This window comes from Gekko japonicus, unplaced genomic scaffold, assembly GCF_001447785.1.
Source record: "Gekko japonicus isolate JY-2015 unplaced genomic scaffold, Gekko_japonicus_V1.1 scaffold246, whole genome shotgun sequence".
In the NCBI taxonomy this organism is placed as follows: Eukaryota; Metazoa; Chordata; class Lepidosauria; order Squamata; family Gekkonidae; genus Gekko; species Gekko japonicus.
The window spans coordinates 1,124,925-1,141,932 of NW_015162482.1; the positions used below are offsets into that span (position 1 = coordinate 1,124,925).

Below are 17,008 nucleotides of genomic sequence, written 5' to 3' on the forward strand. Positions count from 1 at the left end.
GAAGGGAATGGAGGGCTGTGTGGGAATGAGAAGGGAAAGGAAGCGAAGGAGCGGCCGCAGCCGTCGGGGAGGGTGGCTGTGAGGTCGGTGGGGCTCAGCCCTGGCATCCCTTCTCAAAGCAGTGCTTAACTGTCTAATCTAACCCAACAGAGTACATCACCAGTGCAGAGAGAGAGAAAGAGAGAGTCCTCGCGTCACCAGGGACAGGGCTTCCACAGAACAAAAAAGGAAAGGGGAGGGGCTGTTCCCAGACGGTCTGGGGCCCCAACAACCCTGTTCGTGGAAACTGCCTCCCAAAGAAAAGCCTTAAAGTCCAAGAGGTGTAGGTAGTTCGGGAAGAACGTGGCTTGTTTTACTGCTGAAGTTTGCTTCGAGTGTTACGGGTTTTACAGCTGATCTGGTGGTCAGAACGTTTTTTCTGAGATGAACAACAGCGGCTTAGCCCTGGGGTTCCGAGGAGAGCGGCGTGGGAAGGGAGAGATCTCGTGTTTTTGGAGCGGTGTTTGAAAGTAGGAGTTCTTGGAAGGGGAGTGGGAGGGAACAAGGAAGGGGGAAAAGTTCGAGTGGGGGAATAAAGGCAGTGGAGGCAGAACACAGACCTGCTGTTTGAATAGCCAGTGACTAACTCTTGGCTGCTTTTTCTGTCTATTGTGTACATAACTTGCAGTTATGATATGATGCGTGCGAGTGGCTTGTGTCGAGACTTCAAAATTGGTTGTCTGGTATGGCTGGAAAATGATCTGAAGTTTGAACATGTGAGCATAATTGATTATCTGAGAGACTCTGGGCATGAGTGCAATGTGTTCTGTGCTGGGCAGCCTGCTGGGAAGCAAGTCCCATAGATTTCACTGAAGTTTACTTCAAAGTATGAGTGTTCAGGATTGAATGACGTTACTACTCTATACAGTTAAAGCGCCGTGTAAAGGATTGTATAGATTTCCAATTGGAGCTTTTAAGTATAGTTGATTAGCTCAAAGTACCACAGGCTTTGGAATTTTTAGGCTACTTTGATGAAGATTTAATACAGAACCTTACAGTGTTGTGCCTTGGTTACAAAGGCATAGTTGTATAAGCTGGGGTGCACATTTGCTCTCTTGGGGTGTTTACAACTTGTGTGGTAAACTTGGTATCTTATGTATGTTTATGAGAATAATTGTAAGTTACAAACTGTGCCCTTTGCAGGCTCCCCTGTACTTGATCAACAAGTCTAAAATAGCTTGGTAAGGGACTATAGTACTCAAAAGCCAATTAGCCAGATGCTGCTGCATAACATAGATGATGTTGTTCAAGCTTAGAGGAGACAAAATGAGAAAGTGAGGTATCGTTATAGGTAATAGATGTTTTCTAAACTACAGATTGTGTGTGATGGTAGTCAGAATACAATTTAGTGGAGAATATAGGTGATACTTGTGTGCATTTTAGAGAACAATGGAAGCACACATCCAAATGTGACTTTCTGACAGGTGTATTTGGAATGATCTTATACCCACTAGTAAAATTACTTTTACATATAGACATTTGAATAAATTTCCCATAAATCTCATTCGGCTTCATATTTCTCAGTTTGCTCTCTATAGAAGTGTTTGTAGCTTTTTTTCTAAAAAGATAAGCCCTTAGGTGGTTCAAGTAATACTTAGTTGAACTAATATTCTTGGTAGAGTATTTCTTTATTGAGAAGCCCACCTGTCTCACTAAGACTTGAGGTGGGTTATATGCTGTAGAACAATGTAATCAAATAGCATAAAGCATCCAATAAGCAGTGCAATAGGACTAAGATTACAAAAATTATGGTAGCAAACTTTTCAAGAAAGCAGGATCTGTTAGTTGTCCCCACAGCTCTGTAGAGAGCTTAATTGCTGCTGCTTGAGGGTCTTTTAGGGCTGGGAAGAAAGTAGAGATCTCAGAGCTAGGAATAGCAGTAACGTACAACAATTGTTTTTCTTCTTTTCTAACTCTATATTAAATGGGTGTTGGGCTTTGCTTTTCAAGGGTATGGGAAAAATGAACCTCTGTAATTCACCTCCCCATGATATTGCAGAGTTTGTCATACTTGTGCCCTGTTCTTGTTCCAATATAACGCTGAGGGGCTGCTTGCAGTGTAAGGTAGACATGAATGCTGCAAGCTCTTCTTGAAGCAAGATCTGCTTATTGTAGGTAGTAGAGTTGTTGGATTCTAGTTCTTGATACCATCTTTTCATGGAGCTACTTCATTTGATGATAAGCACTTGTTGCTTATGGTACACTATCTCTGTAAATAACTACTTACCTGTGGTGAGAGAATTACTTCTAGGAAACCAGTTGTTTGGTTCTTTTAGGCTGTATATATTTTAAACTGCTGCATGCACATAGTAAACATGTTTATGGGCTACAACCTTTGTGGAATCATTGGCAAGTATGTGATTGGCCATTATATAAAAAGAGATGTTGATGACGTTTCTTTTGTTTTTTCCACAAAAGTACATGTGTGTACCAAGTGTGCTGAAGGCAGCCTGGCAATTTGCAGCTTAAAACATGGTGCTGTCAGCCTTTGGTGTCTGACCGTGTTCAGAAGTTTAAGTATCTTCTCATATGAAATAGTTCTTAATTTGTCATTACCTGTCAGCGTGGTCTTTCCAGTACAAGGGTGGAATTGCTCCACTTCACATATTTCTTCAAAGTCTATTTTGCTGCTCCTGGATTACCAGTGCAGAATGTTCCTGAACTGTTGTATGTTTTGCCATCATCTCTTGTGTTGTGCTTTTAGTTGATTGATAGTTTGTCATGTGTTCTTCAGGTTTAGACTAGACTGGGCATCTTATATTGTTCTGTTTGCCTTGCTGTTAAATGAGGGAGAATGCATAGGGCTCATATGTGAGAAGAGCTGTGGGCCTCATAGCCACTGTTATGATAACTTGGGGTCAGTGTTCCCTCTAAGCTGAGTTAGTGTGAGCTAGCTCACAGTTGTTTAGCCTCCAGCTCACACATTTTTGACTTTGCTCAGGAAGGATGGCTCCAGAGCAAACTAATTTATGCAGCAACCAAATCACTTGCTCACAACTTTAATGCCAGTAGCTCACAAAGTAGAATTTTTGCTCACAAGACTCCACAGCTTAGAGGGAACATTGCTTGTGATGTTCTTAGAAAGCTGCAAGACAAGTGCTTTCTGAGGTGATCTAATGCTCAACACAATATCAAAGTCAAGTCTTCCCCTCCTGACTTGACAGTGGGTAGCTGAGATATTCTCAGTCATGGTATAGTGACAACAAATTTTGGCTGAGTACCATGGCCGGTCCTTAATATGGGAATCTGTGAAGATACGTAAAGCTATTACCTTTAGAAAAATGGATAGCATTAGCATCGAGTTCTCCTTCAGTGGGGGAAGTCATCCAAACTGGCTAGGTCAAAATAATTACCTTGCAGTAGATATGGAGGAGGAGATCCCACAAAAAGCTCATGGAGCTGGACCTGCCAAGAAAAAAGAGCACAGTAAGGAGGAGCCCTCCCTGTCCGAGGCTTCAGACGCAGGGAAAGGGTGCTCACAGGTTACAGAGATTGCCGTTATGGCTGCTGGGAAGGCAGGATGGCTTGAGGCTTCAGGCCCCTCCCTAGCCCCCATAAAGAAAGCAACACAGCCTTCCCAACAGCCCTGTCAGGAAGTGTTGGGGTGGGCTGAGAGTGCTGCGGCAAAGATGCGCTGCAGAGATATGGAGATTGCTGGGTCTGCCAGGGAATCCTCTGGAGTCAGAGGCACAATTTACGGCGTCAGTGAGCCTACTATAATCCTGGGGGCCCAGGGAGTCTTCGGTGGCCAGTTCCCAGGGCAGGACATGATACTGGGCAATTTTCTGGCAGGAGGTTCCCCCGGACTCATGCCCCAATGACCTTTCCTGGCCTAGCCGTAGGCATGGGAACACCAAACATGGTGGGCCCGCCATTTTGGGGCAAGCCACAGCAAATGGATGATGCAGGTCTGCATGGATTACACCCCCATCTACTTGTCTTCCTGTGAGCATCCAGGCTTCACGTCAGCAAGGTGGTGGACTCCTCAGGGGACCAGTCAGGAAAAGGAAGGTCTGATTCTACTCCTTGGGGAGGACAGATACAGCAGCATAGACATATCTTCTCCCCCTCCCCTTCTCCAGGACCCTCTTGTTCAGAGAGGGATTTACCATCAAGACAAAAACATTTTAAAAAGTCACTGCACTCAAAGCAATCTCAGTGAGGGGCAGAAGGATGCAAGAAATTGTCATTCTTGACAGCCCCCCCCCCCCCGGGACTTAGGGTTGCTCATAAAAAGAATAGACAATGCTCGGATCCTGACTCTGACATGGAAGACATTCATTCTGTCAATACATCTGTTGTGGCTATATCAGACAAACAGGAAGGGGAATGGTCAGGGGAAGAATATGATACTAAGGATAGCTCTTCCAGGCTTTTCCAACCAGAGCATTACCAGAGACTCCTCAAGAAAGTTATTACTAGCCTATCTTACTCCACTGAGACAGCTGAAAAACTTCTTCAGCATCGTCCAATCTAGATGCTAGAGGATTTTAAAAAATCAAGAAGCCTGATAGTCTGCCCCTTTCCTTAGTTCTTTGATGATGTTCTGCGGAGAGAATGGTCAGTCCCTGGCAATGGCACTTCTTTGGGGGCTATTGCCAAAAAATTCTGTGCCTTGCCAGAGTGAACAATGGAGGACTTGAAAGTGCCTTTAGTCGCATGCTCCAGTGGTCACCTTACATTCCGATGCTGTGCTCTCCAAAGATGGATACAGTGTCTTGAAGGATCCAGTCAACAGAAAAAAATAAAACAGTGCTCAAAAAATCACATGAAGCGTCTTCGTTAGCAATTAGGCTATCTGCAGTTCTTTTGAACTTCACACGTGCTATCATGGTTTGTGCCGTCAACTTCTTGCAAGATTTGGATCCGGACCCACTGACACTCAAGAGGTGTCTCTACTGAAGATGAAATGGGTGGCCACGTTTGTGTCCGATGCCTGTCAAGATGCTATGCAATTCTGCACCAGGGAATAGGCAGCTAATGTGGCTGTAAGGAGGAACTTAAGCTAAAACATTGGAACATGTTTCAGCTTATCAGCGGAATAATTCTCAGGATGATTACTCTTTGGTAACAGAGCCTTGGAAAAACTACTAGAGGAAACTAAGGAAAACAGAAAAGCAATGCTTTCCACGTCTGCAGATAGAGAAAAGTCACTCCTGGAAAGAAGCCCTCCACTGGACTCCAGGACTGGGGGCTGTTTACAGGACCTTGCACACATTTGGAAGGAGACAACTGCAGACTTTCGATTGTGCAGTTTGGGTCCTTTCAATTGTACAATTTGGCTACAAAATAGATTTATTTTGTATTTCTCATTGTGTGTGCATGTGTATGTGTGTGTGTACTCGTGCCTGGAAGTCATGGCAACCTCTGGCAACTCCTACTGGGACATGGAGGACATTCCGAGAAGTGGCTTGATAGCCTGCCTCTGGCCTCCTGGCTTTGGTATTCTCTGGAGGTCTCCCACCCAAATACTTGCCAGGGTCAGTCCTTCTTAGCTTCCGAGATCGAGCTTGACTGGGCTAGGCAGGTCAGGGCAGAAATAGAATTCTTAACACTTCCTCCACATTGTTTTATCTCATCTCCTGTGCCAAACTCTATTCAAAAGAAGTGATTCATCACCTACTTACAATTGGGGCAATAGAACCTGTGCTCCCTCACCAATGCTTCTAGGGAATGTGTTCTATACTCTTTATTGTTTCCAAGAAATTGGGTGACTGGAGAGTGATTCTGAACCTCAAGGAACTCAACCTGTGAGTTCTCAGAAGGAAATTGTGCATGGAATCCCTCCAAATGATACTTCAAATTATTCAGCAAGACAACTACCTGACTTCCTTGGACCTCAAGGAGGCCTACCTTCATGTACCTTTACATCTTGCTTCCAGGCAGTACCTATGTTTTTCTTTCAAAGACCTCCATTACCAGTAGAAGGCACTTCTGTTTGGCCTGTCTTCCTCCCCAAGGATCTTCACAAAGATCATGGTGACCTTAGTAGCTGCTCTGAGGCAAAAAGGGATTCATACATACCCTTAATTAGACGACATCTTGATCAGGGAACAGGATCTACAGAGGGCCAAATACAATACCAGAGCAACCATACTGTTACTACAGGAATATGGATTCCTGATAAACTTTTAGAAAAGTCATCTAACTCCTTCCAAGAACCTCATTCATTTGGGAGTGAGGATAGATACTCACCAATCAAAAGTTTTTCTCCCAACCAAGAACAATTGAAGATCACAAAGATGATAAACGGCATCTGCAAATGGAAACATGCAGATCTCATACTTCTATCACAACTTCTGAGACTCCTAATAGCAGCCATAGACCTGGTTCCTTGAGCACACTTCTACACCAGACCCTTACAGTGGAGTCTCTTTCCATTCTAGAGAGACATAAGCAAAAAACAGCACAAGAGTGTTCTTCTGACCTCATCCTTAAAACACTCACAGAGGTGGTGGGTGTCAATAAACAACCTGAAACAGGAATTCTCCTTCCTGCAAACCCCCCCCCCCATCCTAGTGACTACAGATGCCAGCACAAGGGGATAGGGGCACATTGCTTAGACCAGATGGCCCAGGGAAAATGGTCACTGACAGAGAAGGAAAACCACATAAATTGGCTTGAACTACGGGCAATAAAACTAGCCCTCTTCTCTTTCTGTGAACTGATCCAGCACAGGTACGTCCTGGTAAAAACAGACAACATTACAATGAAGGCCCACATCAACCATCAAAGGGACACCAAGATGGTCCTCCTTCACTGGGGGGCAGTACTGATATTTCAGTGGGTGGAGGTGCACCTGAAGGGGCTGAAGGTACAGCATGTACAGGACATAATGAACACTCAAGTGGACTGGCTGAGTCAGATGGATCCAGATCAGGCAGAATGAATAAACAAGTGTTCTAAGACATCTCAAAATGCTTCGGGGTTGAAGCACACCATTGAATTTCTGTTTAATCAAGAACTTCCTGCAGTGTACCTGTGTTAAAGATCATTAGCAATATGGTAAAAACTATGTATGAGGCAGTCTTCAAGCCAAAAAAATTACTAAGCAGATGTATTTAAGCTCCATTATATTTTTCCATGTTCATTGCCATGTCCTTACTATGCCCACCCCTTTGAGGAAGATGCTCTATAGGATTCTAAATTTTCTCTCATTAATTCTTGGCCAATTTCTGCTATTCCCCCCCCCCCTTTGGCTTCTCTGCTGCCAGTGGATTGTAAGGTAGAGGAAGAGACAGACAGGTAGTTTTTGTTTATGAAACCTAGTAGTGCTATGTAAATAGTATCGTATAAAAATACTTTAGGTGAAGTAAATCAATATGAAGTTGAAGGTTGATTTCACATGACTACTTGTCCCATGGCCGGTTGGTTCTAGATCTTTTTCAGAATCAGCTGTGCATGTAAAAAATAGGTAACTGGAATCATTTTCTTTGAGCAGAAACTGCATTTTTGTACATTAGTAGCAACGTTTTGATAAGTTCATAATGGCTTATAAAATGGTCGGATCTCTGATCACAGAAGATCATTTTTCAGAATTTCCTGCAAGTATGGCAAGATTCAGTACACTATGTCTGACCATAGTGGTTGTTTGAAGCAGCTCTTCCTTCCCCGTAGGGTTTTTCTTCTGGAGCTGGTACCAGTGATGGGGGTATTGTCGCAGCAGTTACTTTGCCCTGAATGTGCTTTTCTTTAGGAGAGCTAGCCTGCTCATGGCTGAAATAATTGATCGTGGGCAGTTTTCTTTGGAAGCATAGCTTGCTCTGTGCTAAAACTTGGAAAGGTTAATCATCTTGGGCTACAATGCAAGGATGCCATTTATGTATGTATTTATGTAAGTGCAAGGAAATCCATCATGGAACTGAAAAGTGGAAGGTGCTCTGTTAGACAAGTCATTGTTCAAAGTTGCTGGCTGGCACCCTAACCTGAATAGCTCAGGCAAGCCAGGCCTTGGCAAGTAATTGGAAGGGAGGCCTCCAAGGAATATCAGGGCTCGGACACAGAGGCAGGTTATCAAGCCACCTCTCTGAAAGTGTCCAAATCCCACTAGGGGCCGCCAAAAGTTACAGGCATGCAAGCACATACACAAATACCCACACACAAAAATCCCTGCAAAAAACAAACAAAAAAAGTTGCCAGCTGGCTTTGTGGGCTCATAGAGTGAATAAAATTTATTCCCATGTCACCACTGTTTTGTTTCCTCATTCATTGGCTTCATTGGTGTGACCCTTCTTCTTGCTTGCCTCCTTAGATGTAAATTAAACAAGAACACATGTTGCTCCTGAAGCAGGGCAGTTAATATAAAGGCAACACTGAACACTCATATAATGCTTACTTTTAACTAACTTGCTTGGAGGTGGTTGACTATAGGTATTTCTTTTTTTAGTAGATCTTGTTCTTCTGAAAGCTTCCAAATCATCTGTACATCCTGTACTTGAGCATTTCTGCCAACTAAGGACCTCTTCCACAGAAGTGTTTTTACATGCATGAAGGGAAGGTGTAGAAATGAAACCTGTGTTGTTACATCATATAGCTGTTAAATGAAGTACCTGTTCTACTGGCATTGAAAGTATATCCCTGAGGGTTTTTAAAATGTGGTTTTAAGGCTTGTCGTAGACTTTGCATTCCTCTAAAAGCAACAAAGTAGGAGGAGGCCTTAAGTCTGGAAACTTAGCTACTAGGCAAAAAGCCTGTGGCGCATCTTACAAGCTCACTGTGCATTCAGTGATGCTGAAATTGAATAGCCTCCTAACTTTATGAACTGGGTTGTACATCTAGTAGAATAAAACTGAGGAGATTGTTAGTACTGTTGACATAAATCAAAGAGCACCTGGATAATTAATAATTTATGCAGCTATTAATTTTGTCTTTTATTAGCTGCTAACCATTATGCAGCCATCATTGTCTTTCCTAGACCCTATGTGGGGATGTCTTTAGAATGCTTTGCTGGTCATATGCTTATCCTTTAATTATTCCCACATAAATTTTGCCTAGGCTTTGTTTAAAGATGAAATTAGAATTGCAAAGACTATACAGATAAAATTATGCTTAACTGGATATAAACACTTCTGTGTTGCACAGCTTCTGTTTTAGGACATCATAAATGATTCTGATCTAGAAGAGTGTACATTTCTAATTTTCTTGAAAGGCAAATGCATTCTGAATTCACTGTAGAAACTCATATCTATTTTTCCTTGGAGTCTTTGAAAATAGGAAGCAAATGTGAATAGTCTTGAATTAAGGCCCTCCCCCCCCCTTAATCAAGAGAGCAGTATATGGCCAGAGAGACCCTTTTGTCTTGGCTCTGCTGGCTTTCCTTTTGGAAGGGATATGACTTGTAGCACTGAGTAGAAATAATTAACAAATTGATGGGAGGGGGAGATCCAGGGTTAATTCTGCAGTACCTGTAGCATGCTAAAAGTATAAAAGTGAGCTACTTGATGTGGTCATTTTGCAGCTTCTTCACAGAAACATGAAAATACCTTTTGACCACTTCTGTGCTTTTGTTTTGATCAAACATGACTTGCTGGTTTCATTTGGAAAGGCAGTGGTTCTTCTAGTAGAACTGTGCCAGTTTGCACCCACAGAATGAATTTTTCTTCTGTTGTTAATATTGCTCCCTGTTGTCTGCCTTTTTACCTGTTGTCTTGCCTGACAGTGTTAATTACCGATTAAAGGAAGAAGAAACAGAAAGTTATTGTAGCAGAACTGCTCAAGGCAACAGAGCAACCATTTTTCAAAATGGTTCCTTTGTGTTCCAAGTTTGTTTTAAACAGTAAAATGAAGTACTTAAAACTGGAAGGAAAATTCTTTTAAAAAGGGAGCATTCTGCTATTTTAATACTGCTTATCTTCTTACTGCATATTGTATTGCATTATATTACTCCGTACTCTATTCTGTCTTGTGTTACCAACTTACCATACTTCAGGAAGGATGAAATTTCAGGAATTCTCTCCTATGCCAACAGTTGTCCAGTTTTTCATTGCTTTTGAAAATAACAGTGTTGTGTTACTGTAAACTTTTAGTGCATCTGTTAATGAATCAGAGTTTCTTATTTTTAGTGCCTTTGGGCTCTCAACATTCTTTTTGCCTGAATGCACCAACTACAGCTCTAGAACTACAAGCCATTTAAAATGCAGGGCAAAGATTGCCTTAGTCTTGACTGAATTTCTAGATGGCTCTTTGTTGACTTCTGGTTGTGCTGCTCTCTTCAAGCAACATGCACGGGCTTCAGATTTAAAGCCCAGAGTTTTAAGGGATGTGGTATGGCAGGCATCTTATACATTAAATTCTTTTTGTGTTTATTTTTCCAGGATTTGAAGAAAAGCAACATGAACTGCTCTGTTTGTGCTTCCTGACAGAAGATTGGTGCTGAGGAAGAAGGATCTGAGGTGATCTGAAATCACATTAGGAGGCATTTTAAGAACATCTGTTGCCTTTGGAGCTGGAGGTTTGCAGTCTCCAACCAGATACTTGCCATTTCCTGCCTTGATGCAAAGCAGCACTTGAGTTGCTCCTTCCACCCTCAGTTGTTTTTGGGACTGTAGTTTCTTTGCTGTGTAACTGCACACCAAGTACAGGAAAAAAAACTATTATGTCTAAGAAGCAAAACCAAAAAGGTAAGACTTAACATATAAGCTGAGCAAATAGTAAGGTGTGCTGTGTACAGGCAAATGTTAAGTTTGACATTTTGTTTGGTTGTCTTGAGGTTAAAGTTGGATAATGAAGATAAGTTTTGTAGGTCAGGGATTCTTAAATCACAACATATTGTCATTCTAAGAATATGCCTTTAAAGGAAGAGGGGGGGGGTCTCAGTGAACAAATGTGCAAAACCACAGTTGTTTTGGCTAATGGTCAATAACAAGTGATAGTGCAAGTGGCCTGTCTTTAGCATTGGGTTGGCATTCTGCACATACCAAAGTAGACAGTTATATGTAAAAATAATCCGGTGTCATCATTTAGCAGCTAATGCTTAGTAAAAAGTGTGCCAGGTGTGTTGGTCTAACTCACAAGCATTTGTTTTGTTCCTTTCAAATAGCATAACCAGCACCCAGGTCTTTGAACCCCCAGGTAGAGTGGATCTGGAGTTGCCAAGTTGTTATTAAATGTGCCTTTTGGGGAAGAACTAAGGCATTACATAAGCATGCAGTTACTACTGGGAATAGCAGCTGCAAACTTAATTTCCCCCTTCTGCTCCATAGCATCTAGCAAATTTTAGCCATGTCTTGATGTTAGAGGCGTGCTTTGCTAGCAGCAACCAATAATGTGGAGCAGGGAAATGTTCACCGTGGTGTTATTGAGACATAATCAGTTTTCTTACTGGATGTTACAAGTGAAGAGGTGGGAACTAGAATGTGGCTGATACTTTTATTTTATTTATAAGATTTATTATTGCCACCATTCTATTTAAAGAAAATTCAGTGGCTAACAAATTTAACTAAACTATGCAAAAAATAAGGTAAGGAAATTGCAGCAGTTAAAAAGTCTCTCTTGAGTCTGTTAAAGCACCCATAATAAAAATGATTAAATGTCATCGATTTTTAGTCGTGGCTATGCATTTAATGTAATGTTTATTCATTTCAGCCTTAGTATTTATAGCTGTCCAATGTCCCTGGACAGATTGATCCCACTCGTCATAAACCCAACAGAAGCCAACTCCCATGATTTCTTCTAGATACTGGCATTACATCAGCCACTCTGAGACATGGAGAGATTTGCATGGGTGGTTAATAGGATAAAGGAAGAACAGTTGTATTACAAAATTAGTATAGAAATCTTCCAGGCTTCTGCTAGTTCATTGTCATCCACTATGACAGCTGTTGAAACAGTGGCACTAGAAAAGACTTGGAGCAGTCTCACAGTTTGTGTCTTTATATGTAGATGTGCCCCTTGGAGCTGGCAAGGTGCCTCTTTGTCGCTTCCATGAAAATTTCTGCTATAAATCATATGCCAAACTGTGCTAGAACAGAAACTATAAAACTAATTGGGTACTCCTTCCTGCAGCAAAATTATTTCAAGAAGTGCTGTTCATTCTGTGAAAGAAAGACTTATAGAACCACTCTGCCCTAGAGGAGTCATTTGGTTCCTGAGTGTACTTTTTTCCATTGGATTTGAATACTTATAGTTGTATTAGTGGGCTGTGCTGTAATGTCTGAAAACAGGAGGCAGGTGAAGGCTTATGTTTCAGTATAACAAGTTTACTAGCTAACTGATAATGTTTTATATTCTACAAATTACATCTGTTTATATCCAGCCAAATTTTTTGAGAGAGTCGGCCACATTCTGCCAAGCTATTAAAATCAATTAGTAATGTTGTATGTAGTTAGAAGGGCAGGACAAAGGAATGCATAGTGTTACATACACAGGGTCATATAGCTTTATTTTTTTCTGCGAAGGCTAGGAAAATGTGTAAAACAAAAAGGGGGGGGGGAACCATCGCTTGCAAACTGTTACTTGTAAGTAGAGGCCAGGAAAACAGTTAAGATTAGTCAGCTGTAACTTCATTTAGGAAGCCACTATCAAATATCTGTATATCTGATTCAACTTAGAAAGTTAGTAGGTGATAGCAAAAGTGTGGGCAACCAGATACTTTGGACCAGGGGTCATTTCGTAGAAAAAGAGCTAGGGGAACTCATTAGCATAACTCATTAGCATATGCCACGGCCCCTGACATCAGGGGCCTGGCGGTGGACCTGCAAGGCCAGTGGGAGTGCGAGGAAGCCCTGCCAAGGCCCTCCCTGGCCCCAGGCAGGCAGGGGTGGGGAGAGGCAGGGAGGAAGCAGCTTACCCTCCCTCTTCTCCTGCCTCCTCCTGGCTGAACGAGGGCTGGAAGCGGGGCGGCCGGAAGCAGGGGGCGGGGCTTCGTCATGTGCCCCGCCCCCTGCACCTCACCCGGGGGAACTGCGTTCCCCCGCGTTCCCCCCGAAATGACCTCTGCTTTGGACTTTTCCAGACCTTTGTAGTAACAGTATAAAGACCAGTCCTACCTCAAATCGCTAACAGAGCTGGATTCTTTGCATAGGCTGCCTCTCCCTTTTCTTGAAGCTTGACAATATGTGTTTATCTTGCTACTACTTTTACTTCACCAAAATAAAGATGGATGCTGTTCGAAGTAACTATAGTGTTTGTAAGAACTGTGAGGAACCTCCCACTTTAACTCATAAAGACGGGCAAAGTTGCTACATTGCTGCAAACATAACACAGAAACCATCTCCATGTAGAAACTCCTGTTCAGTCTGCATGTAGATGTATTTGCTGTTCATATCTGTGCTGCGAAGCTGTGAGGATTTAAGGCTTTTTGGTAAAATGCAGATGTGGGGAACAGTTGTATATGGTGATCTGTAAAGGAGCTGGACACTGTAGGCATGTAACAGCTGGGAATGGTGTCTCCTGGGAACAGTGTCTCCATCTCTTCTATGTAGTTTATAGAAGCTCAAACATCTGTGTTCATTTGGCTTTCTCACTGCAAAAAAAACCATGCTTAAAAATGAAGTCATTTTTAATCTGTTTATCTGTGTAAACACTTAAGCGAAATGATTCGAGCCCTGAGCCCAGTGGGAAAAGTGTCCTTTCTGGACTAGATGTTGAAAAACATCTATCATCTTCACAGGCCCCGCCAAGCTGGTGCCCAGACTTAAAACCATTCACATGTATGAGCAGAATGTGATCTGATAGGTATTGCCACACCACCTTTGTCTTGCTAACTGTGTCTTGGTAGACAACCTTGAAACAGAATTAGTGAGCATGAGATGTTTATCCAATATATTTTTGTTGTGTTAGCTTTGCTTTTGTGCTCCTGATAATCACGAGTATTTTTCATCCATTCATTCAAGCCATTGTAATTTTGAATGCAAAACATAAACTGGTCGTATTTTGGATGAACTGGGGCCAAATTTATTTATCTTTAGCTATAATGTTATCTGGCAAAGTGTCCAAGCTGAAATAAGTGAGCTTCAAATGGTTGGACTGTTCCACCCAAGAATTTCGTAGATAGATGCAAGTTTACCCCCTCAAAAGTTATTCAATTTTTAATGAGGTTAATTTGCGTAATGCTCATATCTTCACTAGCATCCAGCTCTTCAAATGGCCTGTTCTGGTTTGGACTTGAATCTTCTGCACTTCACAAAACATAGAGTATATTCCTGTTTTTATAACTGAGTAAAATAATTACAAAACAAAGTCTTTTGTGTTACAGCAGTCAATATCTAACCTAAATTTTCATCTCTTACGTGCTCCTCTTTTGTATAGTAATCCTTAACTGGCATACTTTCATTTACTTCAGTAGGCTGCTCTAGACATTTCTTTTTCTCTATGGCTTGTTTTCTCAATGGCGTTAGACTACTTTTTGTTCTATAAAATTTTTATCCTGCCCTTCTTCCTTAGAGCTCAGGGCAGAATTCATGATCCCCCTTTCTTTGTCTCTGAAAAAATGCAACTGGATAGTTTAGTGTGTGACTGGCCAAAAGCCATCCAATCAACATTCTGACAGTACGGGGAATCTCCCAGATCTCCAGGTCTACCAGATACTAATCAACCACTCTGATCACTACATTAGCTCCTGTTATAGGGGGTGAGAAATCTCCTGCTCCTTGCCTGCCAGTACTCCAGCAACCAGCAGGGGAAAGAAGACATTGGCATGATGGCACTTTTGGGTTTTACCGTATAGCTTCTGGCAATGCCAGATGTGGCATGCCATCACATCTGGGTTTTCCTGGAAGTGATTTCAGACTGTTAACTGATGGCCTTCCTCACCCCACCTGACAAAACTATATATGGGTACCTTAGGTCTGAGGATGTGTTGCTTTTCAACTTTAGGGGTACTGAACGGTTGATAGTCTACCAACGGAAATCTTGCAAGCTTTTTCTTTTTCAGGGTGATATCATTAAAATTATGAGTGCCTTTAAGTGTAGGTTCTAGCTGTACTCACTAAGGAGTAAGCTTCCCTGGACTTGGTAGCAGTCACTCTTGGGCTGTGCCAGTCCTCAACTCATGTTGAAGCAAAGCATAAGTATTAACATGATATGTTACCCAACGCAGAAATTACACAGAATCTTACTTATAGCAACAGGCATTATGAGCTATATGCAGTAGTGCACCAGACACAGTCTCTAACCCTTTACCCAAATCACTTTCTGAACTCTTTTGCTATAGTAGAATATTATTTGTTGTTGTTGTTCAGTCGCACAGTCGAGTCCGACTCTTCGCGACCCCATGGACCAGCTCCCGCCAGGCCCTCCTGTCTTCCGCTGTCCTCTGAAGTTGGCTCAATTTCATGTTCGTTGCGTCGATGACACTGTCCAACCATCTCATCCTTTGCCGTCCCCGTCTTCTTTGACCTTCAATCTTTCCCAGCATCAGGGTCTTCTCCAGTGAGTGCTCCCTTCTCATTTGGTGGCCAAAGTATTTGAGCTTCATTTTCATTATCTGGCCTTCCAGGGAACAGTCAGGGTTGATTTCTTTTAGGATTGACTGATTTGATCTTCTTGCAGTCCAAGGGACTCTCAAGAGTCTTCTCCAGCACCATAGTTCAAAAGAATCTATTCTTCGGCGCTCGGCCTTCCTTATAGTCCAACTCTCGCAGCCATACATGACTACTGGGAATACCATTGCTTTGCCCATGCGGACTTTTGTTGGCAGGGTGATGTCTCTGCTTTTTATCATGCTGTTTAGGTTCGCCATCGCTTTCCTCCCAAGGAGTAGGCGTCTTTTAATTTCATGGCTGCTGTCACAGCCTGTGGTGAATCTGGGATCCCAGGAACGTGAAGTCTGTCACCACCTGTGTCAAAAAGCCTTCTTGAATAATTCAGTTTTGTATACTTTGCAGAATGCCAAGAGAAGGCAGGCCATTCCATAGGGTGGGGGCCATAACTGAGCAAGCATATGTATGGGCAGTATTTGATTTTGTCCATTTGTAGGTTGGTGTCTGCAGAAGGCCCAAATTGGCCATGCCAAGGTAAGGGATAGTGACCTTTGCTAACTCTGTTAAAGAGCCTTGGGGTTATACCAGTATAACTGGAGAAGCCGTACGATGCTGGAGAAACAAGTTTAATGCGGCTGCAAAAAATGCTTTCTTCCAGTTTAGCCTGGAAGATCTGATCTGGCCACCTAGATCCATGCCATGGTAACATTGAGCCTAGACTACTGTAATGCACTCTAGGTCTCCCCTTGAAATCAATTCGGAGACTCCAGTTGGTGCAAAATACTGTAGCTTGGTTATTCTACAGTTCCATTCTACAGTCACTCTGTTGGCTGCCCATCCGTTACTGGCTTCAGTCGACGGTATTGGCTGTCACGTACAAAGCCCTTCATGGCCTTGGACCCTCAGATCTGCAGGACTGTCTCTCCCCCTATGCTGTGCCATGACGCCTTCACTCAGAGCATGGCCTTCTCAAAGTGTCACTCTGCAAATGGGCAAAATCAACAAATACCCGGTTGTGGCCCCCGCCTTATGTAATGGGCTGCCTGATGAAATCAGGAAGGCTCCCACTGACCTGGCTATCTGCAAAAAATATACAAAACTGAAATTCTACTCAAAGCATTTTTACAGAGATGATAGGGCTGTACTTTAACAGAATGGTTCAGAAATAAGCTTTAATGAAGGAAAAGGGATTGTGGGCTGTACTACTGTTTATAGTATGTACTAGCTATTGCTGTATTTATTGTCCTACTATATCATTTAACTTAATGCTTGGTTTCAGTTTTCTGCAATCCTATGGCATTGCTTATCAAATGGCCTTTCCTGTTGATTGTATTGACTTGCACTGTGTAATCTGCTTTGAGTCTCAGTGAGAAAAGCAGACTGTGAATAACACAAATAACATAGTACAGCAATTATTACCTCACAGTTGCACTGTACGAAGTAGAAATCTGTGCAGTCCCTTTGGAGTCTTAAATGGTAAGATGTCTATTAAGGGGAAACAGTGACTAAGTGGAAGTACTTCAGAATGTAATTGTAAACTGTAATTTATT

General features: G+C 42.4%; 1 protein-coding gene across 2 annotated transcripts in view; it reads left to right on the plus strand.

Moving 5' to 3' along the window:
- SPATS2 (spermatogenesis associated, serine rich 2) overlaps window positions 1-17,008 on the plus strand; it is a 63,137-nt gene that overhangs the window by 260 nt on the left and 45,869 nt on the right. For both annotated transcript variants that reach the window (XM_015405888.1, XM_015405889.1), the window contains exon 2: window positions 10,353-10,658. In XM_015405888.1, coding sequence (XP_015261374.1) covers window positions 10,634-10,658 — 25 coding nt within the window. In that variant the 5' untranslated portion in view covers window positions 10,353-10,633. The remainder of the gene's footprint in view (window positions 1-10,352; window positions 10,659-17,008) is intronic.